An 18,719-nucleotide genomic window follows, 5' to 3' on the forward strand; every position below is an offset into this window, starting at 1 on the left:
TTATTTTTATGGTTCATAGTCATGGAAGAACAAGGGTCCAGAAGGAAGCGTAGGAATATGACTTGCTCGAAACTGTACTTCCAATGAAGTGTTGGGCGGTGTGGTAGCCCAGTGGTTAAAGCGTTCGCTCGTCACGCTGAATGCCCGGGTTCGATTCCCTGATGGGTACAATGTGTGAAGCCCATTTCTGGTGTCCCCGCCGTGATATTGCTTGAACATTGCTAAAAGCGGCTTAAAACCATACTCACTCACTCCAATGAAGTGGTCTTTGTGAATTTCCTAGAAACTGCTTCAGCTCAACTGCCACTGAAACGTTACTAATTTAGCCTGCCAATTTAACAGGGTCACTTGTCATCAAAAACTGTTGATCACTATTTGTCAAATGTTGAAAGAGTAACAAAATCAAGTGCATGTTAGTATTTCTAAATAGAGCTATTAAGAATGATGTTTTGAAATGACCCCTTGTGATGGGAGAATCCTCACATGTCTTGCTCTATTTTCCTTTCTCAGGGATGCAGAGTTACCGATCGTTTCAACAGATATTCATGTGTAAATCATTGGAACATTGCTGATTGCGGCGTTAGTAAACCACAAGGAACGGGTATATTTATGAGGTTCTGTGTGATCGCAATCCCTGAAGATCCGGGTTAGAATTGATCTTCAGTAACCCATGCGACTAACGGGATCGGGTGGTCAGGCTCGCTGACAGACGTCATCGTATCCCAATTACGTAGATCGATGCTCATGCTGCTGATCACTGGATTGTCTGAACCAGACACCATTGTTTACAGACCGCCGCCGTATAGCTGGAAAACTGCCGAGTGCGTTCTTAAACAAACAAGCTAACAAACACACTAAGGTCGTGAACGTCAGAGGTGTACATCACTGCGAGGTAGCCACACACATAAAACGACACGCCGTGATGTTGCTGGAACCACAGAGGTTCGAATCTCTGTTTGGACATTAACATTATATAACATGCAATATATAATAGTGAAGCCGTAGATTTTCTAAAATCCTTATTTCTTTCAACACTGTTGAAAGCGGTGTCAAACCCAACTCACTCACTCACTTACATTCATTCATATCGACGTGACATGAGACAAGGGTGTATCGTTCACAATTCAATGGCACTTTATTACATATGTCATTTCAGTACAAATATATCACGTGAAATGAGTTACAGGCAAAATATATGATGCAAAAATGCACCCGTTTGAACGAAAAACAGTTCATCATGCTTCATTATAAAAATATAATTTTGAAATATCAAATGTATAATATACACTGGAGCATTTATCACAATGACAATTACAATTTTTCAAATTACAATTATTCAAACATTTTAAAAAATATCACCCATTAATAAACGTAATGGTTACGATAATTCTTGATTATAAGAACGCCTCACTGTTCTTGTAGAATAAAGAAGGCTGTGGGTTCAATCCCCACCACGTCATACATAAACACATGAGGAAAGTTACTTCTTGTTACCCTGTCCGGCATTCAACACATTCAAGATATAAGGGACAAAATGGAGTGGTCGGTTCTGGTTAGAATAATAGGCTAAGAATAGCATCCATGTTAACCTGCCGTAATGTATCTCAGTAAGCCAGCAGTATAAAATCGGCATTAGCTCTGACTAGCGAAGACAGCCATGACCCAAGTAGCAAGGTGTTAGTTCAATAATCCCAACACAAAATCACCTCTTCTCTGGATTATTATGCAAAGAGATAAAGATTAAACTGAATGCTTGAATTAGTAAGCAAGTGGGTAAAATCCGGATCATCAATGTTCACACATTATCAGATTGTAAGATCCGGGTTAAAAATTGATCTTCAGTAACCCATGCTTGTCGTAAGAGGTTACTAACGGGATCGGGTGGTCAGGCTCGCTGACTTGGTTGACACATGTCACCGTGTCCCAATTGCGTTGATCGATATTCATGCTATTGGTCTCTGTGTTGTCTGGTCCAGACTTGACTATTTACAGACCGCCACCATACAGCTGGAATATTGCGGAGTGCGGCGTAAAACTAAACTCACTGATTCATTCAATGTGCCTTTAAGCCACTGTGTCACTACATTCAACAAATCAACGGACCGACCCAAAGCTATCTTCATTTCATTTGGTTTCCCGGAAACGTAAATAAAAAAGAAATACATTGAATGTACATTTCGAGAAAACACCGGTGTATAAATTACAGGAAAACATAATATTTGTACAATTCCGGCGAACGCCGAAACACCAAAGATTGAAACCCAAAATCACCCCTCCTCTGTGTTATTATACAAATAGGTAAAAATTAAACTAAATGCTTAAATTAGTAAGCAAGCTGGTAAATTCTGGAATATTAATGTTCACACATTGTCATCAGATTGCTAACATAATATAATTTGTATATGTTTCATGTTTTACTAGTTAAATTAACTAATTGAAACTAACCAGTGTGGATTGAAGCCACAACGTCAATGCAATCAAATAAATTGATTGAACGTTCTGTAGGAGGAATACCAAAATGGAAATGGAACACGAACAGGGAGAAAGAGGGTCTGCACACTTCATTTTGACAGGAGTTTCAGTGGTCATTTAATAAACTTTCAGGATCAAAGGGTGCGCAACCCCCGTCTGGATCCGCCTATGACTAATGGTAAAGGCTAAAATAGCAGCATTTTATGGGTTTTTAACGAAACCTCTGTGTATCTTTGATAAAGGAATAAAGCGGCAAACTCAAATCGTCTTCTCACCGTCTAGAAATGTTGTTAGGTGTGTTACTGTTATTCAAACGATTAGGGGAATGACGTAATTTATGGAGCATAGGAATACGTAGGAAAACACCGGCGTAAACGGTTAGGGTTAAAATAGGAATGTACGTAGCATTACGGGAAAACACCGGCGTAAACGGTTAGGGTTAAAAGAGGAATGTACGTAGCATTACGGGAAAACACCGGCGTAAACGGTTAGGGTTAAAAGAGGAATGTACGTAGCACTACGGGAAAACACCGGCGTAAACGGTTAGGGTTAAAATAGGAATGTACGTAGCATTACGGGAAAACACCGGCGTAAACGATTAGGGGAAGACGTAATTTATGGAGCATTACGGTAAAACACCGGCGTAAACGAATAAGGGCAAAAATAGGAATGTACGTAGCATTACGAGAAAACACCGGCGTAAACGGTTACGGGATAAAAACAATATGATTGTACCGGTGTAAGCGAATATCTACAAATATAGTGTGCGCAGCATACGGAAAACATGGTATACATGTATAGGGGCTAACAACATCAACACATCGTCACTGAAAAGACAATGTTTACAGAGAAACGCTTCTTAAATTAACTTGATAAAATATGATAAGAAAGGAGCCAAGTTACTTTGATTTTCAGCAACTGCCGCAAACAGACTTGTCACATATTATAGACTTGCCACACATTATAGAGTTGCTACATATTATAGACTTGTCACATATTATAGACTTGTCACATATTATAGACTTGTCACATATTATAGGCTTGCCACATATTATAGACTTGCCACATATTATAGACTTGCCACATATTGAAGACTTGCCACATATTGAAGACTTGCTACATATTATAGACTTGCATGGACTTTCTTGGATATGTTTGTTTCAGGGTCTGTATGACAGACTCCAAACATGGAGGCAACATTATTGAGGACACCGGTTTAAAGGAGTACAGGAAAAACAGCAATATATGCATCATTTCGTGAAAAACACCGGTGTATATATTACGTGAAAACATTGTGCATGCAGAATTACGGATAAATAAGAATATAATGTGTACAGCATTTCGAGAACCAACGGCACATAGATTTGGCAAACGCGTATGCAATTTTAAGGAGAACACCGGTTTAATCGAGTACGGGCAAATCAATAATGTATGCATCATTTCGAAAAAAACACCGGTGTATATATTACGGGAAAATATAATGTATGCAGAAATATGGAAAACACCGGTTCAAACGAGAACAGGAAATACATAATGTATGTAACATTTCGAGAAAAACATCGGTGTATATATTACGGGGAAACAAAAGGTATGCACAATTATGGAGAACACCGGTTTAATCGAGTTCGGGGAAAAAATAACGTATGCATCATTCGAGTAAAACACCGGTGTATATATAACGGGAAAACATAATGCATGCAGAAATATGGAGCACACCGGTTTAAATGAGAGCAGGAAATACGTAATGTAACGTAACGTTGGCGTATATTATTACGGGAAAACAATGTTCACTGCTGGTACGATTAAAGGAAAACAGTATGTTTGCAGAATAACCTCAAAACTCTGGGGTGAACGATTATGGGAAAATATATATTTATGCATCAATACAGGAAATCATCAGTATAAACAATTACTTTAAAACACAATGTATCTGGATTTCGTAAAGTAGGACCTGTGTAATCGATCAATGAACATTTGATACAGTACAATCAGAAATTATTGAGAATTTAAAGATTGTAACTTTTTCTCTAAATCATCCATACTTAGGATCACTAAAAATGTCGTCTGCTAGCAAGTAAACAAAGGGGGACAACTCTTCACAAACTAATGAAAAAGAGTTAACGAAGTTGTCTCTTTTGAATGAAACCAAGCACTTGATAGCTGGTCAAGGTTGTTTATACTAGAAATCCAATTAAACATATTCCTAAAATTCTCAATAATTTCTGGTCATACTATAATATACCTTTGTTTCCGGTAATATGACGTGGAGTATATGTGCATATACTTATCCATACAACGAGTACATGTCCGTATCCATACAATTATAAATAATGTCATACATTCATATTGTTACAGACTTTCCCTGAATACATACGTAATATACGATATTTACCAGAGACTTATTTCACGTTGTGATCTAAGACCTTATGCTTGACCAAAGACTTTCGTAGAGTTAACATTGGCTTGTGGAACGGCTTCGGGGATTATAATCGTAATAATTCTAACGCTGCTATAAATCAATGTATCACAGTGGCGTGGATGCTTTTGATATTGGACAGATAATATCTTTTTTAAAATATTGTGTCAGAGAAATGTACAAATTTGTATCACAGTTCATAGTAGATTGATGTGAAGTTAGACATCACTACTTGCTTCAACATACAACATATTCTATCAATACAGTGGAACACCATTGTGGAACATAATTGTGGAACATCACTGTGAAACGCCATTGTGGAACATCACTGTGGAACGCCATTGTGGAATATCATTATGGGACACGAATGGACCCGAATTTATATATTCCTACTACATGCATGACGCACAATAAAGGGTCATTATAAGGGTCGATAGCAGGTAGTTATGTTTAGGTCCTTGACGGATATTTATATTTCTGCTTGAAATCGAATGAAAATGGTTTCATAAAAACGTTCATACTTTCAATTTCTAATATTGAATTTTATATTTAATTATGGAACACATCAACGCATACACTTTGGTGAGCTTTTGTGTTATTTTTCATGTATTACGTGTTTTATCACTAAAATAAAGATCCCGAAAGCAGGACAAGTCTTATGATATGTTGAGTATGATTCCATCACCATGTACCCTTTATCAGACCGAATATACGCTAAGCTAGTGTTTTGAGTAGTGCTACAAGAGGCCAGCGAACCCCCGGACCCTTAGGAAAAGATATATAAAATTAAACATAATTAGTCATGAATGCTTTGAACTTTACAAAACATATAAATATAATACGAAACATTAAGAGGACGTTCATATAACTATATATTACATATAATATATTTTCCATTACGACACATGATTTGGACCAGTTCGCTATGATTGCTTCGTTTCCTTGGTAACGTCGCCATATTTGGTATCACAGCACGGAATTTCTCCTGCTAGTCAAAGTGATATTTTTGCACGGGTCTTTTCATTGATGCGAATCATCCGAAGTATTTGATAATAGTATGATAATAGAATTGAGGTATGTTATATTGGTTTATCGAGTATATCGATAAAGTTTGTGCGAAAAGTCGAACCCGATGCGAACAAGGTGCCTCTTTGTTGCTAAGATACATAGCGCTCACTAACATGAACTTGTTAGTGCGCGCTATGTATCTGAGAATAGCACTATATGCGGTAATTTGAATAGAGTGGTCTCACTTGGTGGCCTTGACCTTGTTTCACAAAGCCACCGTAGCGCTACAACTGTCGTAACTCTACGTTAAAGAAAGGGAATGACGATAATCGATTATCGTATCGCTACAATCGCTTTCTGAAACGGGCCCTTGGATCGTTGCAGTCATGACGTTGACCGCTCAAATATCGTTAAGAGGTTAACATTAAAAACAATACATATTTAAGGGGTATGCGAATAAATTAAAGACACACCATCCAGTTATTTACAGTACCATCTCGTTATTTACAGATTACATATATCATTGCATTGGGTTGTCCACTCACAATGGACATGAAAGCTCAGTTGGGCAGTACTTGACAATCCTGTCCATTTGGATGTTGGCATCGCGAAGATGGTCTGTCTATTATCTCCATTTGAACTTCTTCCGGTCCTGCGTGAATTAGAGAACATGATGGATTTCGAAAACGTCATTGATAAAAAGGATTAGTCAAAATGTATAACATCAAACGAGTTTGGATTTATCATTATGGGCAGCACGAACTCGTCTTGATGATTTAAGATCATATTTCATTCATTCACTCCGTACAGATTCAAGCGCTAATAGGGCCTCCTCCGTGGTGTAATGGTTAGAGCGTCCGCCCGGAGAGCGGGTTCGATCCCCGACCGCGTCAAACCAAAAGACGTTAAAATATGGTACTTGTTGGTCCCTGCCTGGCGCTCGGCATTAATGGGTACAACAAGGACTGGTCGGCTTTGAGTCAGTATACTGTGTCTGAGTGGGGTAGTCATGCTTCACTGCGGCATGGTATCTCAGTGAGCAGGCACTCTAAAACCAGCTTAAGTCTTGGCTAGTACAAGCAGCCGCACATACACATACAGACGCATGCACGTCGTCAGATGAGCGTAATATTCTCAAGCACGACGTTAAACCCAATTTCACCTCACCTCAAGCGCTAATAGAATACGTCCACAAAAAGTATGTGATAAATGAAATGAATGCAACTCACCTTATGCTACCAGGGCATTTAGTTGGAAATCACGCCTGTGCTGAAGCCATCACGTGAACTTAGAGACGTATTGAGGACTGCCCGCCGTACAAACTGGGTCTGCAACAGGAGGAGTGAGTGAGTGAGTTTAGTTTTGCGCAGCACTCAGCAATATTCCAGCTATATGGCGACGGTCTGTAAATAATCGAGTCTGGACCAGACAACCCAGTGATCAACAGCATGTGCATCGCAATTGGGAACCGATGACATGTGTCAACCAAGTCAGCGGGCCTGACAAACCCGATCCCGTTAGTCGGCTCTTACGACAAGCATGGGTTACTGAAGACCAATTTCTTAATTGCTTCCTTCAAAAAACTTCGTTTCCTTTAAGAAAGGTTACAGTAATTTTTACTTGTTTCCTTTGAGAACATTTTCTTTCAATTGCTTCATTTAAGAACATTTTCGAATTCTTTCGTCTCCTCTATGAAATGTTTTTCACTTGTTTTGAAAACTTTCTTCACCTTACCGTGTTGGGAAAGACGGGCTCCATCTTTCCGCTCTCATCGACAGGATCCGGTAGTTGTTCTATCCAATCCTCGTTATCCCCGACGTTACTTGTCTGGGCGGGTGACCTGTTTTCCACTTGCGTTTTCTTGACTACACCAAATATATCCTCGTGGTATCTCTTGACGCTCTGCAACGCCATATTTGTCAGTACAACTAAGGTTTATGAAATGGTCTTTTCTGGATAATGTGCATCAAAGATTCCAGATCGTACAACACATAACAAATTAGCGATACATCTTTTCATCGTCCCAAGTGTGCCCCAAATGTGTCATATACTGTATGTCCAGGATATAGAATTGCCAGTTGTCAATACGCGTACCCACATTTGAAGAAAATTTTCTGTAGCTGTTTCCAGTCAATACAGTACTCTCAGATAACGACTATAGTCTTTGGCTGCTAATAGTTATCCCCAGTTCAGGAAGAAACTCTTCACTGCTAGTGTACTTTGTAGCTAGTGGCTGTAGTGAGTGAGTGAGTGAGTTGGGTTGTACGCCGCTTTTAGCAATATTCCAGCAATATCACTGCGGGGGACACTAGAAATGGGGTTCACACATTGTACCCCTGTGGGGAATCAAACCCGGGCCTTCGGCGTGACGAGCGAACGCTTTAACCACTAAGCTACCCCACCGACCCGCAAGTGCCTATATTGACCCTCAGTTGAGCAAAATAATATTTGGTTGCTCGCTTTCTGTAATACTCTCATTTGACGATAAGTGTTTAGCTTGCCACAGTTTTTATAAGTACCCGCAGTTTGCGAATGCATTCTCCCTGCTGCTTCCAGTTTTTATACATACCCGCAGTTGACGAAAGTATTTTCTGTCTTCCAGTTTTTATACGTACCCGCATTTGACGAACATATTCTCTGGCTGCTTCCGGCGACATCTTCCCTTGCTCACTCAGAATTCGCTCCAGTGTCTGCTTGACGTCTTCAGCCATTTCCACGTCACCGCAGACGTAGATGTGTCCGCCAGCTTTGACCATGGTGTTGTAGACGTCCTTGGCGTTCTGCTTCAACATGTTCTGGACGTACATCTGTGGAGGAGATGGAACAAGTGATTAGTCAGTGGGGAGGAGAATCTAATGGAACGTTATCAATATCAAGTGTAAGGCAGATGGGATATTTCTCCATCAAGTGGGGTGGAGATGGAACATTTGTCCATCAGATGTTGGGGAAATGGAACATTTCATTATGGGTTGAGGTGGCGATGCAATATTTTACTATCAGCTGTGGGGGTCATAGAATATTTCTGCATCAGGTATGGAGGAGATGAAATACTTTACTATCGGCTATAGAGGAGAGGGAACATTTCTCTATTAGATTGGACGAGACGGAATATGTCACTATCCGGTGACTGAGCATTTTTCTCTCAAATGTGGAGACTGAACGTTTCCAGCGCTGTTTGATCGTGAGACAAATGCATATCGCTTATAAGTACTATCAGTCACAGACATGGGGAAATGATCCTTTTCTCAATGACAAAGCAGTAAAATTTGGTGACTATTTACTGCAGTAAAGATTTACAGCTATAAATATGTTCAACGGATGGATTCAGATGGATCAACGAGAAGCCGCTCTTGCTCAGTCATGATCAGTACTTGATCACCGAGTACCTTTCTAGCTCAACGCTGTTCTGGAGTTGGACTCCGAAAACCCCAAATAATTATGCAGTCTTATTAATGAAGGTCTGGCTCAAAGATGATCCGGTCCTCTCCCAGCAGCGTTCAAGCACATATTAACGTAATTCACAGATCGGGGTTAGAATTGATCTTCAGCAACCCAGGCTTGTCGTAAGAGGCGACTAACGGGATCGGGTGACCAGGCACGTTGACACATGTCATCGATTCCCATTTGCACAGATCGATGCCCATGCTCTTGATCACTGGATTGTCCGGACTTAACTATATGCGGACCGCCGCCATACAGCTTGAATACTACTGAGTGCGGTGTTATAATCAAACACACGTATATCACAGGATGTCATGGCGTTCTTCCCTTCCTACCTTGGGTCTGCCTGGTTCTCGGGACAAGGCCACGTAGTAGTCGTTCAGCACCCTCTGTTTCTTCATGGCCGCCAGCTCCGAGTCATAGATATGATCCAGGCTGGACGCCCGGCACCCGAAATACAACCTCATGTCACCCCAGCCTCGTCGATTGGCGTCTGAAGAACATACAAAAGTTCAGTCTTAGAACAAACAGGAAGTGCAACCTCATGTCACCCCAGCCTCGTCGATTCGCGTCTGAAGAACATACAAAAGTTCAGTCTTAGAACACCCAAGCAATACAACCTCATGTCACCCAAGACTCGCCGATTAGCGTCTGAAGAACATACAAAAGTTCAGTCTTAGAACAAACAGGAAGTGCAACCTCATGTCACTAAAATTAAATCAAATAGAATGTACTGTCATTGCACGTGAGGGTGGGTGTAAGGTTTCAATCCGACCCTGTCACATTGTTTAACTCTTTAAAGCGTCATTAGTGTCGGTAAATCGAGGTGAAAGGCAAGAAAGACTGCCGTATACAAAATATGTGTGGGCGTATTTGGGGTGTATCTAAAGATTAAAGATCTAGAATGGAGGCACATGAGCTGAGCATATAAAGATCAAGTAAGATGGGCATCGCAAAATGTACAACTGCTGACTCACTGCTTGGTATATGTCCTTTGGCCATGTCCACCTGCCGCTGTTGCCAGAAGCTCCTGAATGGGGCGATACCTGTCCCCGGCCCCACCATCATCACCGGCAGCGTCTTGTCTTCTGGGAGACGGAAGTTGGGGGCGCTGTGGCAGACAGATTGACACAACCGGTTAGACAACCATACCCCCACTTTTGTCATGAAAGGATTCAATATTTCTAAAAAACCATGTGATGTTATATATTCATCGTGTATCGATGGGGTAGCCCAGTGGATAAATCAGGTTCGATCCCTCGCATGAGAACGACATGTGAACTTCTTTTAAAAGGTGTCCGCTAGAATACACCTTAAACCAGCCTGCCACCTTACCCATTACGTAAGTACCCTTGAAGATCCAGGTTAGAATTGACAATTAGAATTGATCTTCAGCAAACCAATGCTTGTCGTAAGAGGCGACTAACGGGGTCGGGTGGTCAGGCTCGTTTACTTGGTAGACAGATGTCATCGGTTCCCAGTTGCGAAAATCGATGCTCATGCTTTTGACCACTGCATTGTCTGGTCCATACTCGATTATTTACAGATCGACGTCAAATAGCTGGAATATTACTGAGTGCGACTAAACAACGTTAACAAACAAACAAACAAACAAACAAACACTCATTATTCAAGCTTACTGGTCTATGACAATTTAGAAGTGATGCTACTTGATTACTTACGCTCTGATGGCGCACGGGATGACTTGTCCGACCTCCAGTTTGTTCAGCCAACCGGAACACACACCCTCGTGTTCAGCGCCACCTACAGGGACAATTATGCGTTATATTTCAAGTTTGAATTACGTGCACGTTGATATTTACCCTCAATAAAAAGACTGAGCGCGATGTCTTGGCTAATGAAACGTGCTGAGTTCAACTCATCAAAAACCTTTCGCAGCATTCCGAAGCCTAGAATTCCGCATCATTCATAACCAAAACACCACAGACTGATATCCTTTACAGCGTTGTTCGTCGGATATCATGAAAGAGTCTCGTGATATCGCTTTCTCGCCTCCGAATTTAAGGCGAGAAAGCGATGGCCCTAATCAGCCACCATATGAAAGTCATGTTGTTGTTTTTTTAATCGCATGTATTGTCGAATCATACCTAAAAAATCTCAAAACGCTAGATGTGTACTTTCTTTGTACGTCAGTTCAGTTGTCATGTGTAGGAGTGAGTGAGTGAGTGAGTTTTACGCCGCTTTTAGCAATATTCCAGCAATATCACGACGGGGGACACCAGAAATGGGCTTCACACATTGTACCCATGTGGGGAATAGAACCCGGGTCTTCGATGTGACGAGCTAACGGTTTAGCCACTAGGCTACCCCACCGCCCTTCATGTGTAGGATCGTACTGACCTTGAGTCGTGTACTTGAGCACGGCGACGGTGCCGTGGACCTCGTTGGGGTGGGCGTCGTTAGAGGAGCTGATGCTGTAGTAGCGCTGTTTCAGGAGGGGGAGCTGCGTGACCAGCAGCGTGGCGGGTACCCGGAGGGAGGGGAATTCCTTCATCACTTCCAGGACAGTCGGCGCTTGCGTGTCCCTCCATTCATCATACATGTTGGAATCCTAGAAATGGAACATCAGCTTCGAGAGATGTGGCACATCGTTCATGTTTTACGTGTCTCTTTAATATTAAAAATATTTATAAAAACCTCGCCCATCTCAGATGAGGATATCAATGTTCAAACATTTAATGTGTTTTGTATATCTTGCAATTGAAAACACAGATCACATTGAGATAATGAACATACTAATATATAGCACTATATGAAGTGAATCAATATTGATGTTACGCCACTAATATCACTGCATGTGAGTCACAATTACAAGATTTCATCTTGGAGTGAGTATGGTTTTTACGCCCTTTTTATCAATATTCCAGCAACATCAAGGTGGGGGACATGAGAAATGGGATTCAGACATTGTACCTATGTGGGGAATCGAATCCGAACCTTCGGCGCGAGGGGCGAACGCTTCAACCCCCAGGCTACCCGACCGCCCCTTAGTCTTGGACAATGTGGTACCATTACAAAGTATAGGCAATGGTATTTGAGGCTTAAAATGTTTCTGAAACAGTTCTAGGTAGTACTGGCTGAAAAGCAATGACTGTGACTCAACATGACCAAAAAGTGCAGTTCTTAAGAGTGAGTAAGTGAGTTTAGTTTTACGCCGCACTCAGCAATATTCCAGCTATATTGCGGAGGTCTGTAAATAATCGCGTCTGGACCAGACAATCCTGTGATCAACGGCATGAGCATCGATCTGCGCATTTGGGAACGAATGACATGTGTCAACCAAGCCAGCGAGCCTGACCTGCCGATCCCGTTAGTCGCCTCTTACGACAAGCATGGGTTACTGTTCGTCCTTTCTGCGCACGTTCATCTTGAATGTTTGTAACGCCGTTCCCAGCAATACATATTGGAAGGCCTTCTGTAAATAATTGAGTCTGGACCAGACAATCCTGTGATCAACACCTTGCGCATCGATCTACACAATTCGGATACGATGATATGTGTCAGCCAAGTCAGCGAGCTTGACCACCCGATCCCGTTAGTCGACAAGCAGGGGTTGCTGAAGACCAATTATGACCAAGAGGTTTACAGGGTTAATCAAGTATAAGTGAGTGAGTGGGCATGGTTTTTAGCACTATTCCAGCAATATCACGACGGGGGACACCAGAAATGTGCTTTGCAAATTTGCCCATGTTGGGAATCGAACCCGGGTCTTCAACGGTACACACGAAGGCTTTAACCACTAGGCTACCCCACCGACCCTAGTCAAGTATGAGGATTAGCATATTAACTTTTTTCATGAAACTTCCCATGTTTTAATTTATCATAATGTGTGACTGGACTCACAGTGGCCAGCATGTCCAGTCTGTCCTGATCCTGGTTATTGTCTGCCACAGTGGACAACATCTTCAGGAGATCCTGGGTCGGGGGCGTGGTCACATCCAGGTACTGGGTGAAGGCGGTTCTCAGAGAACACGACGGCAGCTTATCCCATATTCCCCACATCTCCGCGATGCCTAGAATATTGTGTTATTTCCATGTATAATACAATAATACAAAAAAAAGAAGTAAGTTTCAGATTCCTCTTTGAATAGTATGATGTTTTGCTCCAACGTGCCTAAGAACCGTCAATAATTTTATTTCTTGTACACCAAAGGGACGCAACTCTACACAGTGACCAGCAGTTCCCTCCCTTGTTACTTTTGAATATCAAAATCAAGACCATCCTGTTTTTCTTTCTGAAGTGTATATTTAACAAATGGCTATAATTCAACCTGGTGTAAATAATCGATGGTTTTTCTTTTACCTCGCGCTTTTGTCTCCTCCCTCATCATTTCTATCCGCATGATCTGACCGGCAAGGGGCGCGTTGTGCAGTCGGGACAAGATACCTTGCACCATTTCTGGTGGATTGGAGGGAAATATGGCGAGGTGATCACCTGGGCTGTAATTCATGGCACTGGTAGAATCAGTCTCCAGCCGAACCAGGATAGTTTGCCGCCTGGAACAATATGGTGAGTCTTTCATCAGTGGCTAAGTGTGTTATGGGAAGGGCAAGAAGAGGACAAAAAAAATAAAACGCCCACTCCCGACACCCACCCATAAAGACCCATAAAAATTGAAACAACAACAAAAAGAACAAAACAAAAATGAAAAACAAAGCAAAAAAAACCCCAAACAAACGAAAAAACCCTAACAGAACAACAATAATACATCAACACCTCTACCCATCCCCGAAAAACAAGAGGAGATTCCATTTACGATGTTATCTTTGGTTTCAATGCAGGAGTCTAGTCATCTCACATATTGTCAGTGTACTCATGGGTATACAGAAACCATATACTAGTACAACAGACTGAGTGAGTGAGTGAGTTTAGTTTTACGCCGCAGTCAGCAATATTCCAGCTACATGGCACCGGTCTGTAAATAATCGAATCTGAACCAGTGATCAACATCAGGAACATCGACATCCGCTTTTGTGATACGATGACATGTGTCAAGCAAGTCAGCGAGTCTGGCCGCCCGATCCCGTTAGTCGTCTCTTACGACAAGCATGGGTTACTGAAGAACTATTCTAACCCCGATCTTCACGGGCATGAGTGTTTGAAGTGCATGTACATACGGAGACGAGGAGGACTGGAGCTGTCTTCTCTCGAGGACCTTACACGGCACCACTTGCTTACTGTTCAGCTTGCCCAGAACTGGAAGGAGAGACAACAGGGTTAATGGATACTGCATTACGCCGCATTACAAATATTACAGTAATTACATCAAACAGATGATTGCAAATACTTTTGCTGTGCCAGTTCTTTCTATTCCTTGGAACTAGTTGAGCCTGACCACCCGATCCCGTTAGTCGCCTTTTACGACAAGCATGGCTTACTGAAGATCAGTCTTAACCCGGATCTTCACGGGTCTTCGATGCAAGAAGAGTTTCCTGATCAAACAGGCATGAGGTTACTGCATGGATGCAAACAAGTAATTTTGACTCACAAAGTTTAACCGAAGTACATGTATAGAATAAGGTTTGCCCATTAACGAAGCATGCGTGTCCCATCTGTATAGAACAGTGATACCGGGTTTGCCAAGTGCGACTAAGGGGATTTCCAGATCAACATTTTATATTGTATAACTTAATGTAAGCGAGGTGTCCGGATTGGCAAGCTTTACCTGTGCACAGGTCCCCCTCGTCCCCGTCAGGAAGTTCTGCTATACGGTATCTGTCGGGCGTCCACGTGTCGTCGCTGCTGGACAGGTGGTCGTCCAGGCTTTCCATGTCCATGTCACCCTCGACCCGGAACTCTCTCAGGGAGGCCTGTCGTGTAGAGCGTTGTTAAGAGGGATACTCTTGGCTGGTTTGTTGTTTAACGCCGCACTCAGCAATATTCCAGCTATATGGTGACGGTCTATAAATAATCGAGTCTGGACTAGACAATCCAGTGATCAACAGCATGAGCATCAATCTACGCAATTGGGATATGATGACATGTGTCAACCAAGTCAGTGAGCCTGACCAACCGATCCCGATCTGGATTTTTACTAGCCACGGGCTAACGGGCAAGTGTCTATTTCGCACATTGACTCAAGGCGCTCTTGATATTGAACTTAAGCATCATCTGTCCACCTCACCTTAAAGGCGTGATGGGCCCAGGTCTTGAAGGATTGATCCTGTCCACTCAGTTCATCCCCCTCTCCTGTCTCCAGGATCTTCTGACCTCCCAGGTCGCCCAGCAGCGAGTCCAGGAAGTGACCGAACGCGCAAAAATTGGGATAGGCCCTCGACCCCAGTCCAAACACTCCATATCTGCATAATTGGAACGAAAAGTGAAATGATGTTAAAATGACGTTGAACCCAACTAAAAATATTTCCAATTAAGTTAATTGTACAATGAGTTTAGTTTCCCAGTTCAAAGAAAGTGATTATTACCAAAGGATACGTATTGGCTGAATATAATCTTATACGTCACTAAATATAGGAATATCATAATCCATAATTTCACCCAGCAGAAAATGGGTACCCGGTGGGATAGGTCATGTGACTATTAACATTCTAGAACCTCACAGGCAGCTTGGGTTATTCGGGGTAATAATAATGGGATTGTTTGGGCGCTTCGTGCATGCATTATGCGTGGAGAAATGTGCATGACAAATGGATTATTATTGTTATTTAAAGAAGCAGGTTATCGTTATGGAAAAAGAAGAAATGAGAAGGAATAACGTACCTGATGTTTTTTAGCGGTCCTCCTCTTTCAAGGGATTCCGACTGTCTGTATTTCTCCATGCTCTTGGCAAAAGGCTGGGTGAGGGAAAATAAACAAATGTCTTCAATAAGGTACAACAGATTAATACATATACATGTATATTAACTCTTTCTTTCTTTCACCCTCTCTCTATCTCTGTCTATTCTATCTTTCTAACTCTTCTCCTTATTCCTCTACCTATCCATTCACCCCTCCCGTCCCTGAAAAATCTATCTATCTTCCACCCTGTGAAACCTTTTACTCTGTCCCGCCTACGTCTGTATCTATCACATCTCTCTATTCCTCTCTCCCCATCTCTCTATTTTCCCTTTCCTTCCTCTACTCCGTCCCCTGTGCTCTCTTTCCTTCCCCTTCCCCACTTCTCTCTCCTCCTCACTCTCCATCCCCACTTCTCTCTCACGTTCCCATTCTCTCCATTTTCTCTATCTTCTCTCTTTCCTCCCCCTTCCCCACTTCTCTCTCCTCCTCACTCTCCATCCCCACTTCTTTCTCACGTTCCCATTCTCTCCATTTTCTCTGTCTTCTCTCTTTCCTTCCCCTTCCCCACTTCTCTCTCCTCCTCACTCTCCATCCCCACTTCTCTCTCACGTTCCCATTCTCTCCATTTTCTCTATCTTCTCTCTTTCCTCCTCTCTTCCCACTTCTCTTCTTTTCCTCCTCACTCTCCATCCCCACTTCTTTCTCACGTTCCCATTCTCTCCATTTTCTCTGTCTTCTCTCTTTCCTTCCCCTTCCCCACTTCTCTTTCCTCCTCACTCTCCATCCCCACTTCTCTCTCACGTTCCCATTCTCTCCATTCTTTCTCTTTCCTTCTCCCCTCTCTTTCTTCTTTCCTCCTCACTTCCAACCCCACGTCTCTCTCACGTTCCCATTCTCTCCATTTTCTCTGTCTCTCTTTCCTTCCCCTTCCCCACTTCTCTTTCCTCCTCACTCTCCATCCCCAATTCTCTCTCACGTTCCCATTCTCTCCATTCTTTCTGTCTTCTCTCTCTCTTTCCTTTCCCACATCTATCACGTCTCTCTCACTTACCCATTCCCAATTTCTCTCCTCTCCTTTCCCCACTTCTCTCTCTCTCTACTCCTACTCTCTCTTCTTCCCCTTCTTCATTCTCACCCCTTCCCCTCTCTCTCCTCTCCCCATCCGCACATGCCGCTCTGGTACGTTTTCCACCCCTCTCTCCCCGTCAGCCTACCATGAGCTCTCTTTTACCCTATGTGTGTCAACCTCTCTCATTCCCTCTGTATCTCGTGAATCGGTTTCCCCTCCTTCTTCTCTTGTTATTTCTCCCTTTCCCGCTGTCTACTCCATCTTTCGCTTTCACATTATCTCCCTCACTTTTCCTATCAATCTATCTACAAAAACTTTTCAAAACAACAATACCCACCTCGCCATTCTCCGGGCCGTCGCCGTTGCCGAAGGTGCTGGTGACGACGAGGATGAGGTCCTCCTGCTGCAACTCAGTCAGGTCGATGTCCTCCATGCACACGACCTGTAGGGAAGATGGCGGAGATGACCGTTGTTAATTTTGTTTTGGTTTGCATAATTAACGGTAGTTTTCCCAAGCACAGTCTTGTAGTCAGAAACTCGTCGTCATACCACAAGTTGTACCGAGAACCTCTCACCACCCATCTCGTACATGCACAACCTTTATATGCAACACATTCTTATATGTACGCGGACACACTTGATTTGGTTGTTTGGTTTGTTGTTTTACGCCGCACACAGCAATATTCCAGCTATATGGAGGCGGTCTGTAAATAATCGAGTCTGGACCAGACAATCCAGTGATCAACAGCATGAGCATCGATCTGCGCAATTGGGAACCAATGACATGTGTCAACCAAGCCAGAGAGCCTGGCCACTCGATCCCGTTAGTCGCCTCTTATGACAAGCATGGGTTACTGAAGGTTCATTCTATCCCGGACCTTCACTGGTTTACCCTGGTAGTAAACGCTCGCTTGAATGTTTGACACAATCATCTGGCGACCTGACACTACAATCTTACCCTGGTGGTAAACGCTCGCTTGAATATCTGACACAGCCGATTTGAGAAGCGCTCTGATCTGCCGGTCTCCGTGGCGTACAAGATGACACAGTTGATATGACTGGCCACTGCCTTGGTCTGAGCTTTGGCCAGACTGTGGACAGATTTTGTATTGGTAAAAACACATACTGTTTTACAACAAGGAATTCCTGGTAATATTTTACGAGCTGTAATTGCAGTAACTGCACTTGATGACAAACTACTTATTAAAGATTGAAAGTTCTGTTCTATTGGCTGCTGGTGTACCCACCTTTTCTGTCGCGCATCAAGGTATCTTTGTTGTAGGTTCCTGTCTTTCCATACATGAGAGGCCCACGCGTCATCCTGGAATACATACGGAGATGGCCTAACACTAGACACGGAGATAGGAAACGGTGTACGCGACATGTTATGTAGGGCCATATCAACATGCAGGTAGAGATTGTTGAGTATAGGACAGGGGAATATAGGACCATATTAACATTCCTGTAGAGATTGTTGAGTATAGGACATGGGAAAATAGGGCCATATTAACATAGAGGTAGAGACTGTTGAGTATGGGACATGGGAATATAGGGCC

General features: G+C 42.6%; 1 protein-coding gene across 1 annotated transcript in view; it reads right to left on the reverse strand.

The window, feature by feature from the left end:
- Window positions 1-4,607: 4,607 nt before the first annotated feature.
- The window catches only part of LOC124254027 (nitric oxide synthase, inducible-like), a 40,201-nt gene continuing 26,089 nt past the window's right edge, over window positions 4,608-18,719 (reverse strand). The window contains exons 11-27 of the mRNA XM_046687893.1: window positions 18,411-18,484; window positions 18,122-18,254; window positions 17,501-17,605; window positions 16,077-16,150; window positions 15,484-15,658; window positions 15,025-15,169; window positions 14,477-14,555; window positions 13,662-13,855; window positions 13,202-13,371; window positions 11,699-11,909; window positions 11,020-11,101; window positions 10,315-10,448; window positions 9,673-9,830; window positions 8,512-8,703; window positions 7,631-7,798; window positions 7,126-7,224; window positions 4,608-6,548 (exon numbers count right to left, since the gene is read on the reverse strand). Coding sequence (XP_046543849.1) covers window positions 7,144-7,224; window positions 7,631-7,798; window positions 8,512-8,703; window positions 9,673-9,830; window positions 10,315-10,448; window positions 11,020-11,101; window positions 11,699-11,909; window positions 13,202-13,371; window positions 13,662-13,855; window positions 14,477-14,555; window positions 15,025-15,169; window positions 15,484-15,658; window positions 16,077-16,150; window positions 17,501-17,605; window positions 18,122-18,254; window positions 18,411-18,484 — 2,175 coding nt within the window. The 3' untranslated portion in view covers window positions 4,608-6,548; window positions 7,126-7,143. The remainder of the gene's footprint in view (window positions 6,549-7,125; window positions 7,225-7,630; window positions 7,799-8,511; window positions 8,704-9,672; window positions 9,831-10,314; window positions 10,449-11,019; window positions 11,102-11,698; window positions 11,910-13,201; window positions 13,372-13,661; window positions 13,856-14,476; window positions 14,556-15,024; window positions 15,170-15,483; window positions 15,659-16,076; window positions 16,151-17,500; window positions 17,606-18,121; window positions 18,255-18,410; window positions 18,485-18,719) is intronic.

The sequence above is a fragment of the Haliotis rubra genome, unplaced genomic scaffold, assembly GCF_003918875.1.
Source record: "Haliotis rubra isolate DU_JTF1 unplaced genomic scaffold, ASM391887v1 Scf560, whole genome shotgun sequence".
In the NCBI taxonomy this organism is placed as follows: Eukaryota; Metazoa; Mollusca; class Gastropoda; order Lepetellida; family Haliotidae; genus Haliotis; species Haliotis rubra.